The sequence below is a fragment of the Leptinotarsa decemlineata genome, unplaced genomic scaffold (genome assembly GCF_025532065.1).
Source record: "Leptinotarsa decemlineata unplaced genomic scaffold, Ldec_3_MD MMD2_tig00026282_RagTag_RagTag, whole genome shotgun sequence".
In the NCBI taxonomy this organism is placed as follows: Eukaryota; Metazoa; Arthropoda; class Insecta; order Coleoptera; family Chrysomelidae; genus Leptinotarsa; species Leptinotarsa decemlineata.
Window position 1 is genome coordinate 5,296,062 of NW_027412668.1, and position 12,027 is coordinate 5,308,088.

General features: G+C 37.5%; 1 protein-coding gene across 2 annotated transcripts in view; it reads right to left on the bottom strand.

The window, feature by feature from the left end:
* Positions 1-136: 136 nt before the first annotated feature.
* Positions 137-12,027, bottom strand: part of LOC141484635 (uncharacterized) — a 29,439-nt gene continuing 17,548 nt past the window's right edge. The window contains exons 1-3 of one of the 2 annotated variants that reach the window (XM_074179699.1): positions 2,472-3,070; positions 458-571; positions 137-328 (exon numbers count right to left, since the gene is read on the bottom strand). In XM_074179699.1, coding sequence (XP_074035800.1) covers positions 219-328; positions 458-571; positions 2,472-2,559 — 312 coding nt within the window. In that variant the 5' untranslated portion in view covers positions 2,560-3,070 and the 3' untranslated portion in view covers positions 137-218. Of the gene's footprint in view, positions 329-457; positions 572-2,471; positions 3,071-12,027 lie in introns of those variants that run through there. The other variant, XM_074179700.1, reaches the window with a different exon arrangement.

Below are 12,027 nucleotides of genomic sequence, written 5' to 3' on the forward strand. Positions count from 1 at the left end.
GATTGGATTATAATGATGCTGCAAAAATATTTGAGCTTCTGTAGAGTTTTCTTGGTACGTAATCCAAAAAGTTTATTAACGAATTGAAAATGGTTCTTTGTTACACTGAGAAAAAGAAATATTCTTCAAAACAAAACTTTTGAAAGAACCTAATACTTCTGTATCGTTTATTCAAACACAGTTTGCGCTATTTTTCAATAGTATTTATTCATTAGTACTTATTTGTTACGGCTACAACAACAATACATCATGTATTCATATTTTTCGCATAAATCGTACGAGTTGAAAGGACATAGCAGAAACGGTGGACATTTTATTGGCAGCACATCTGAAAAACAAAAAGAGTTACGTACTGGAATCCCTGGTATAGAATGAATCCAAAACAAGTACTTTTCTCAAACATCAGAACTGTACTCCTGAAAACGCCAACTATAGGGTTATTTGGTTGTATAATTACCGTAAAACTTGGCACATCCGCAGCAATATCCGTGAATCAAAACTGGATCATCATCACAAAAATGTGGAGGACAACCTGTACAATATGGCCCAATTCCCAGAAAAGGTAGGTGGACTGAAAAAAAATCGAATTTATTTCTTGTATATTCATACAGGGAGGCGAGGATTTAATCGCACATTATTGCTAATTAGGAAAGGTGTTCTAAACAAACGATACGTTGACTTCAATCAACTCATTGTAGCTGACTTCTTGTGGCCAGAAATTGAGGATATGTACCTGGACGATATGTGGTTCCAACAGGATGGCGTCACTTGCCACACAGCCAACAAAACAATGGCTTTTTGTGCGAGAATTTCAACGATTGTGTTATCTAATGTCATGGTGATGTTAATTGGCCGCCACGATCATGTGATTTGACACTGTTGGACTTCTTTCTTTGGGGATATTTAAAAGGAAAAGTGTACATTAAGAATCCAAGAACAATTCAAGAGGTAAAGGATGAGATAATTCGGTATTAACGACATTGAACTTCAATTTAATGTCTCTGAGTCATTGAAAATATGGACCATCGGATAGAGATATGCCATGGTGACATACTTGTCACAGCTACCCTGTATGAAGCACACTTGAATTTTTACTATTTCATAAATTTCTTACTATGTTATTCAAAAAGATATGATAGTTTTTATTTCATTTGGTCATGTGTTATAAATGATTTATATTTTTTATACCTGTGTTACATTCTTGTGTAGTATTATGATAATGGTTTCTGAATTCAATTCATTTCATTATTATTATTGGATATGTCCTTAAATTATCTAACAGTTGGATGTCCAACATCTATTTGTTGAGGCTGGGATGCTTCAATATCTTAAGCGACCGTAAATATGGTTTACGCAAGCAAATATCAACAGGTGACCTTCTTACATATGAATGATCCACTAGAATACTGACGAATATGAAAAAAAATTGGACAGTTGTCACTTTTTTTGTCTAGAATTATGGTAATGGGTTCTAAGTTGATTTTATTTCATTATTGTTATTGAATAGAAAAATATATTATTCAACAGTTCAATGCCCAACATTTATTTGTTGAGGTTGGAATGCTTCAACATCTTAAGCGACCATTTATATGGTCGAATCTCCAAAAATATTGGAATCCCAGCGAGGAACGTTATTTGGTGATCTGATATATGTAGTAAGTAGTTTTGTTTTAAAACTCTGTAATATCGCTTACAGTTCCGAGACAAATATTTTTTAATATTTGGCTATACGGCTAGAATGCTTAGCGCCACAGATGTTCACAATAATATATATCCCATCCCTTTTTTGAACTCAAAACCCACATTTTTTGTATAAATATGAAGAAGTAGAAATCCAAAACCTTCTCCCTCCTCCACAGGACTTTTTCGATTGATGTGTTCAAGTCCTTTGACTGGAATTACAGATTGAACTTCGATGGTATGACTGGCCAGATTGTTTTTGTTGTTTTCCATATCTTCTGAGATTTCTGTATTAAAAAACTTCATTTCATCAGAGAAATTATGAAAATATATATCTCAAAATCCGTACATATTAGACAAAAAAAAGAGAACCACTGAATATACTGGGTATTCTACTTGCAATAATAAAGTTGTGGTTAGTTTTTGGTATAGTCGGAAGTATTGGGAAGTTGGAAATGTTTGAAATGAAGTAATACTTGAATCTCATTAGTTTGGACTTCCATTGTTCTTACTTCACGACGTTTCGATTGTTAGTATCCACAATCATCTTCGGGTGATGATGGAATTGCAAACCTTCAGAATTGTTCGCGAAGGTGTATTATTTTATGGATCTCAACATACATAGTTTGTGGAAACTAATCTGATCGACCTTACTAAAAACAAAAACCCCATTTTCTCCGCTCGACGTAATGTCCTTCACTGCCAACTTGTTTCTATGAGGAATAATCCATTAGATAATTGCGGGTTAACAAAAAAGTTATGATATATTAATTTTAAAATGTAATACTTACAAGTTCTATCGAAAGATCGTTTAACCAAGTTGGTATAGGAATGGGTGAAAAGCAAAAGACACAAGAACAACTGAATAGAAAGTTGCATTTTGGAATAATATGTTTCGATAACCTGTGTTTTTTAAGGAAGTTTGCTATCAAAAATCACAAGGTAATTTCAAAACTTGACCATAACAACTTAAGAACCTATTAAGATTAGATAAAATAATTTCAACCAAGCATAAGTATAATAGTACAGGAATCGTCAAAAGGAATGCATTCTTGAAACTTGGAGACCATTTTCAATTCTTCACGAGGTTCAGGGACTTATTTATTTTGAAGAAAATCTAAGTAATCAACGGCATTTTTCGAAGTTTGAGTAATCTGAAATGGAATGGTGAAATAGACAAGCGTGGATTTGATTGCAGAGGCTTAGCATAAGAATTTGTTGCCCGGAAGAGATATCAAAATGTTTGTTTATTTAGATCGAAAGGGAAAATACCAGAATGCAAGATAAACTGAATTAGTTCGGAGAAACGACGAGTGACAGGAACAAATAAAATAAATACGAAAATCATGAATCATTCGAGAATAAAGTTAGTAAATTTCAATGAGCCTATCATATTTTTATACCGGTGAATCCTATTCAATGTGTCATGCGTTATTTTTGAAATTTCGTTGTGGCATTGCCAAATTGTAGCGATTCTCCTGAAGGGACATGCTTTTATATTATACAGTGCATTTCTTTAAAGTTTCCCCCTTTTATTTTTTAAACGGGTCCATTCAAAAAATTGAAATTTGGGATAATAAAATTAATGCATGAATACTTTATTTTGAAGTGAAATTGACAGATGAAACTTTCAAGATGGCGACTGGGTGAAATCTGGGAAGGCTCCTGACGAATACTTCACAACCCTAGAATATGAAGTCAATATCTTCACCTACCACAAAATGGCGTAACATTTAATAATTTCCTGAAGACAAACACATCAATATCGATATTCCTAAAAATATTCTTTTTATCTGCCATATGGCAATTCCAACAACCCGATAAGGTTTGTTAAGTTATTTTTTGTTTGTAAAAACGCCAAAAAATGTCAGTACGACAATGAACATCATTGTTTAGTTAGAATATTCTCATTTAGTTTTCAGTTTTTACAGGTCAACAATCTCTAAAATGGTCACTTCTCGTCCGTTGGAAGAATAAATTGAAGTGATTTTTATTTACAGTGTAACGCGTAAGTTTCACGAGACCGAGAGGATTTTCAATGAATGTTTTTCGAATCGTGCTATCTGTAGAAAATATTTGGGGGAACTTGTATCCAAATTCACAACTACCGGTGGTGTACATAACAGCAATTGCAAATAATTGGTGAGATGGTAGTAAATCCTGAACAGTCTACTTATTCCGTCGCGAATATTTGTGGGGTGTCTCCTTCTACTGTGTGGAGACTTTTGAAGAGGATTAGGTATCATCCATACACATTAAAATGGTACACAAATTAACTGAAGATGACCTTGATCGAAGAACAGAATTCTACGAAATCATGACGGAAACCATTGCAAGGCATCCTATCTATCTCCACAATATTTGTTTCAGTGTCGAATGTACATTTTTTTCAAACGGCAATGTTCACAGACAAAATTGCCGTTATTGGAGTGACACCAACCCTCACGTTTTTCGGGAAACACATGAAATATCCAGAAAAAATGAACGTTTGGACGGGAATATTGGGAAACCGTATTGTTAGACTTCTATTTATTGATAAAAATTCAACAGGGGAACCGTATTTGAATATGCTGGAAATTACTGTTGACCCTCTCATCACTGAAATCGTCGAAGCGAATCCTAATGAATTCGATATGGATATTGTATTCCAACAAGATGGAGCACCACCACATTACTCCAGACAAGTAAGAAATTATTTGGATACTACTCTTCCCGATCGTTTGATTGGCCGTCAAGGTTCTACAGAATAGCCAGCTCGCTCGCCAGATTTGACACCTTTGGACTTTTTTTATGTGGATATTTGAAGCAAAAGGTGTGCGAAACTGAACCTGCCTCAATATTGGATATACAGGATATATACCGGATAGGCTGTTCATATGTCAAGAAGTTCAAGGCAACCATTTCGAGCATCTCATGAACTGACCTCAAGCTTATTACCTCGTATTATGTAGTTAAATGTCAATGTATTCAGGCAATTATAAAAGTTCTGCTACTTTGTAGTAGTTGAAGATATTGACATTATATTCTAGGGTTGTGAAGCATTTGTCAGGAGCTTCAAAACGATGTGTCATAAGATTCTCCTTTCCATTTAATTTTTTTCCCAGATAGCGCCCAGTCGCCATCTTAAAAGTTTCACCTGTCAATTTCGCTTCAAAATAAAGCCTATTCATGCATTTATTTCATCATCCCAAATTTAAATTTTTTGAGTTGGGCCGTTCAAAAATAAAAAGGGGGGGGGACATTAAAGAAATGCACTGTATACATTGTGTAATATAACTATTTGTTGGGTTTAATTTGATTCAAAGTATATTTTCTCTTCTTCAGAGATGTTTTTACTAATCATCCATTTTTAAGGTATCACTGGATTTGTTCTCTAATATGTTGATTTTATTTCAAAGATTCCTATGACTGGGATTAAATCAAATAAGCGAGCGAATGTTATTACGTACTAACATCGGATGTACGCCATTTTCATATACAATTCTGTGAATGATATCTGCATTCAATTGTATAATTCAATGTTCACATAAAATAGCTGTATTTTTTTCTTTCGTGTAATTCAATGTTTATATGAAAGTAGTTGTTTCAGGAGGGCTTTTTTTCCAGTTTGTGTCTTCTTTACAGGATCTACACATCTCTCTAGAGAGTTTATTATGAAATCAATTGTTTTTTTTCCTTTTTTTGGGAGATTTCCACATTTTGTATAAAGATGGAGACGTATAGAAGGTCAAAACCTTTTCTCTCCCCAAAAATAATCTCTCCTAAAAATATACTCCTTTCAATTATCAAATACCTACTCTCAAGACCAAATATTCTCAAAAGTAATTCCTCACTTGGAGTCAAGAAAATTGTGTAAGGCATCTGGAACTTTTCTAAAAGATGATTTGTCATAGTAAACTAATTTTCCAATTCATAGATGATTGAAAAACAGGCAGCATAACAGTTATTGAAAACTATTAACGACAGTTCGATAAACTAAATCACACATTCTTTAATCCAAAAATAAAAAAGATACCTGTTGAATTTCTCTCAAGTTTTTCAATAAATTCACCATTTGCAGGTGTGATATTCAGCTGTTCTGATATTTGTGTATGTAAGTGGGTTAAACATTATAACGTTCGCCCTAATTTTTTATACACTGTGAAATCGTAAGATACAATTTCTCAGGGTATTTACAAAAATACCCGTTAAATTGAAATATAATAATAGTAATAAATTATTCACGCAGTAACTAACATTGAAGGAAGTTTTTTATTTGATAGGACATTTCCATATGTGCTAAGCTATAGCTGTCTTAAGGAAAATGGATTATATTTTTGAAATCTCTCAAAAAAATGGCATATTCTCTAGACAGTATTGTAACGGTTTTTTTCATCTCTATCTTACTTTAAATTTAAATAAGTGTGAGATACACTCGAAAATGTTTACTGGTTTGAAAGACCCATTGATGCCATTATGTGTGGAAAATATCATCGTTGAAATGTTGCCACAACTTCTCTGGGTGGAACGCATCCGAAACGTCCAATTTTCCATGACCCTGGCGCATAAATCAGGCTGAATATAACCGATGTCATGGGTAATGTTGACTTTGAGGACCGCTGCGACTTAAGGAAACCCCACAAGAAAAAGTCTAACGGTGTCCGGATAATACAATTCAGGCCAAAAGAAGTTGGTAATAATCGACCAGTGACTTTTTGGGGGTGCGTTGGTCACACCTAGATCTCATGCGGATTGGTATCATCCCAAATTCGACAATTTTGTTTGTTCACGTACCCATTGATCCAGAAATGTGCCTCATCGCTGAAAATGATTTTTCGATAAAAATTAGGGTCAGTTGCCAACTGCTCCAGAGCTAATTCAGTGAATACACGTCATTGTGTATGGTCGTTTACCTTTAGTTCCTCGGTCAGTTGAATCTTGTACGGGTGCAGGCCCAAGTCACGACGCAAAAGTGTGGCCTAGTTCTCGTGAGCGACGTGAAATCGACTGCCTCGGATTCTCTTGCACTCTCTCACAGACATGAATAATGCCGTCGCCTTCCTCTGGCCTGGCTCGAAAGCCTTACAACTAAGCATCTTTCCTCGATTTAGCACCACCACTGTCAAGGGAACCCCTACTCCTCCGAACTCACCCCTACATCGTGCAGTCGACGCATAACGCCGGCCACACGAAGGGACGATCCCAGCGGGGTAGAAGACCCATTTTTATTTATTTCCCAATCAACATAGTTACAATAAAATTTTAACAGAAACTTAAATGTTTACATTTTTTTTAGTGCACTTTACTAATAATGATTCCCTATATAATCTTCAATGAACAGCAAGCTATCAAAAACACAACAATAACCTACATTTTACATTGTCTAGCGTCCAGAAACTAACAACAATTCGGGTTCACACACCAAGTCCACACCAGGACCGGGGCGCGAACTGTTCACCACATTTCCTCTCAAGTTTTATTTTCGACAGTTTGCCTCTCATTGTTCCCTTTCACCCCTCACCACACTCTTTGCCCATTCATTCGCAACGTGAATCCGTTCCCCTTTCTTTCCATTCACCCTCCTGAATTGCATTCCTCCGTTTTCTCGCTCGAGTCGCTCTTTCCATTCACGCCATCCGACTTTCTCTCCCTCCATGCATCTCTCAAGCACGTGCTCTGCCGTTTCAGGCTCCCCCAGCCACGGGGGCATCGTACCTCAGGTCCCAGGTTGAACCTGCCATTCTTCCATGATGCGCTCTTTTATCCTTTTTCTCTCCTCATTCTTACTATCCATTCTTGTCACATTCCAAGTGATACTCGAGGTTGAGGTTTCGAGTTGCCTCTTCATGTGCCTTCTTATTACCCAGGTTACCGCTCTGATGGCCCCTGCGCCATACGATTTGGGTCCGTGCCCCCTTTCTCTCCTTGCCACAAGCATTCTCTGAATCATAGCCAACCTTTTATTCTTTACTCGTATCGCATTCATCCTCTCCACAGCCATGGCAGAATCACTGACCACTCTCACACTCTCATTCGTGCTCCATATGCCTATCACTTTCTCTATCGCTATCAATTCTGCCTCGTTCATGCTGGCCTGTCCGGTGATTCGTTCGTTTCCTCGAATTCATTCACCCCCTTTCCTTTCATACGCCCAACCCATGCCCATTCTTCCGTTTTCCATATTCGCTCCGACATCCACGTACACCTCAGTCAAACCTTCGTCCTTCTCTTCCACCAGCTGCATTCCTCGCATCCAAGGGAGTACCTCATCCATCCCTTTCACCCTGCCCTCAATCTTTCTTTGTCCATTCGCCCTCCATTCATGGTATCTGGCCCTAACTTCAACGTGAAGTAGTGCAGAGATCACGCTGAGCGCAGCTGCCGGTGCCGTCCTGTACGCCCCACATTAGGCAATCAGAAAAGGCCTCAGGGCCGCGCTGAGCTGTCTCCTGACTCTGCTGTCATGCATTCTACTCCCCCACACTTGCACTCCATACATAACTGCAGGCTTGGCTACCTTTTCCTATATCACTCTGACCCATTCTCTTCTAAGTACGATGTCCCCCCCGGTCAGTCTTCTCATTTTCCCTGCTAGCGCACTCACCTTTTTTCTTACCTCCTTGTGGTGTTCTATGCACAGAAGTCCAGAGTCCACCACAATTCCCAGGTATCTCACACTTATACTGATCTCAATTTCCCTGCCATTCATTCTTATGAACGGGGGTCTTTCATCCCTTCTGGCCTGTATGTACATGCATTCCGTTTTTCTATCAATGTACCCCAACCACATCTCCTCCTCCCATCGATTCTCGATACTTTCAACGGAGCTACCCTCGATGATGACCAGCTGGTCATCCGCATAGGCCTGCACATGCACCCCATACGCTCCGAAGCCTTGTCTTACTTTCATCCTCCTCATTCTCTCGAACCATTCTTCCATGACTATTTACCATAGGGTCGATGCCAAACTAGACCCTTGTGGACAGCATCTGTTTACCGTTTCAGAGACCGTCCCACAGGTGACTATTCGCTCCCCTATAAAACTTATACAGGCCTCACCCACATTCTCTGGCATTCCCATGCGTATCATTCATCCCTCCCCATGGAACCCCATATCGCTGGTGTCTAAATAATACAATTGTGGCCAAAAGAAGTTGGTTATAATCGACCTATAGTGCTATCGTTGACAGTGATGGCCTGGCCAACGTCGTTCTCAACGAAATATGACCCGATGACGCCGCCAGCTCAAAATCCACACCAAACAGTGACTCTTTCGGGATGCATTGGACGCTCTTGGATCTCATGTGGATTGTTATTGTCCCGAATTCGAAAATTTTCTTTATTCACGAACCCGTCTACCTAGAAATAGGCCTCGGCGCTGAAGATGATTTTTCGATGTAAATTAGGGTCAGTTGCCAACTGCTCCAGAGTCCATTCAGCGAACATACGTCGTTGTCTATGGTCATTTACCTCGAATTCCTGGGTCAGTTGAATTTTGTACGGGTGTAGGCCTAAGTTACGACGCAAAATTAACCTAGTTGCGGTCTGCAAAACGCCGAGTGAATTCGTGAATTCGACTGCTTTGGATTCTCCTGTACACTTTCACAGACAGCGGAGATGTGTTCGGCAGATCTTGTGTTTTTTCAACGTATGGATGTTGGTCGATCGTTTTCTAATCCAGTGGTCTCAGATTAACCCATCCACCACATTGTGAATAGTACTCTAAATATGGCGACCGTAAAATGGGTGAAGCGCCGGCGCCGTGCGATACGTTGCCCGAACGGTACACCCATTTTGATAAAACAATTTCATTATTTGCATGTGTTTTTGAATACTATGTCTGTCCATGGTGATTTGGAAAAACAGACTGAATAAATGACAACTAACATGTAGCTTCAACAAGGTGACCGTTATCAATTGTCAGAGTTCGGAAGTCCCTGTTGAAGCGTTGTGCTATGTTTGCCTATATCATTGCAACTAGTTGCTTGAAAAATATCACAATGTCATCTGTGTAGTATCATGTTCCATGTTTATAATTTTAGTTTTTCATCTGACAGTTCGAATGTTCTGGATTATGACCAATGTGACTGGTGATTTATCACCAGATTCGGTGATTTTCATGTCAATGTGGTGATTTTGTGATTATTTTTCATATTCTGTGATATTTTGGTGATTTTTGTTTGTTTATGACGAATTTGAAATTGAAAAAGAAGAACGCTAAGCTTGTGGCTCGCATAGCCCGTAACTGAAAACGACAACCTCGCATTGTTATCATCGGCATGAAGCATGAATTCACACAACTCATACCATTTGTATAGCGTATGATTATATGAGTTCTATGTTCAATCACATATCTTCTGTGTTCTGTGGTTCTGTTCATTATTTAAATGCTAACATTGATATTCAAACAAAAAACATATATCCAAACAGAAGAGGAATTATCAGCATAAATACAATTCCCAATGGAAAAAAAGTTTACATGGATTCAATGTAGCAATTAGCAATGGATTCAAATGTAGCAATAATTTTTTTTGTAAATGCTGTAATATAGATTTGCAAGGTGGAATCGTATCAGTACAAAAGCATGAAATGACGAAAAAACACATGCAGAAAGCTTCTTCTGTAAAATTGCAGCAACCAGTTTCATAAATGAGGTTCGTTACAGACAACCGAACTAAAAAAAACACAAGAACTAGAAATAAAATTAGCTTCATTCATTGTGGAACATAACATTGCTATAAGCAGTGTTTATCATTTGGGAGAATTGATGAAAGAAGCGCACAAAAATCCTGAGGCAGCGAAAGATGTTAATTTGAAGCGCACAAAATGCACTGCTATTATTAAAAATGTTTTAGGTCATCATTCACTAGCTTCGTTATTACTGTTACAAAGTTTTCCATTCTCATTGATGAATCGACTGACCATTCATGTGTCAAAAACTTGGAAATTGTTGCTAGATTTGTGGAAAACCTGATTATTCATGACGAATTTTTAGCTTTAATCCCTGTTCCCGATACTGCCAATGGTATTTATTAAGCAATTGTAAATTTATTCAATAGTCATAAAATAAATTTTAAAACTGGATTATTTGGTTTTGGAGCTGATGATGCAAACACTATGATAATAGTAGTAGGTAGTTGATGAACAAAATATACTTGGCCATTAATTTTCTGTTTGTTTTTGTTCAAATATTTATTCACAAGAGAGTTCTGTTCATTTTTTTTTCATTTATTGTCTTGGCCATTAATTTTCTGTTTGTTTTTGCTCAAATATTTATTTATAAAAGAGTTCTGTTTATTTTTTTTATTGTGTAAGAATGAATATTCATTTCAATATATTTTCTGTTTCAAACTTTGTATTTAAGTAGTTTTGGTCACAATTTCCTATTCATTTTTTGTTCAATAGGCAGAATTTCTGAAATCTGGTGATATTTTTTCAAACCTGGTGATTTTTGCCTCATAGATTTGGTGATTTTGAAGTTTGAACGCCGGCAACACTAATTATGACAATAAACAAACACATCGACTATCAGTAATAAAAATGATTATTTCAATCAAGCCAACCATACCACAATCTGCAAATCCAATAATTTAACCTTCCTTTCTCGGCCCATGTAGGTTACTGATATAAATGGAAAAAAGTCCTGGACCTAGAGCAGTGCCTTGCGTGATATTCAGCGAAAATTTGCCCACCCACCGCATAATCAATTAAATTGATGTCGAACGGAAGGGCTGGGCACGGCGATTCTTCTATTAGACAGGTGCAATTCGAACAATGGTCATGGTTTAGTTATGTAAGGAATAGAGTGCCTGATCGGAATAAACAATTTCGGATCGTTTAATTTTTCCGACGTGCAAAATGCCGCGCATCAGGTTCATTATGGTTCATTAACTCAACGAGGCGATATGAATCACTGTGTGACGTAATGAGGAATTCTTGGAGCTGCGGCGACTTGCTTTCTGCCTTCATGAATCCCTACGATCGTATTAGTGAATCGACGAATTGAAGTCCTAAATGGTCGGCGAGGAAATGCCGTGCTGCATGTGATTGGAGTGCTTCATTAAGCATTCACTGCATGAAAACTGAATTTCTTCTGACTAGAAGTGGGTATCACGACTTCACTAACTTTGGAATTTGATTTAAGATACCTGTTTCTATTAGCCGTCACCAATTTATTTGTTTAAAAGTACCTAAGCATGAGTGCCTCTCCTTATGAAGACTCCATCTTTGGGATTGACAGAAACCTTAAACTTTGCTCTTCCAAGCAACTTTTCCTCTGTCTTTCACTGCAAGATAACCAGTGACGGCTCGTGCATTGGAGAACAGGGGAGGCTAAAGTCATAAAGACTATATACATACAGAAAAGCC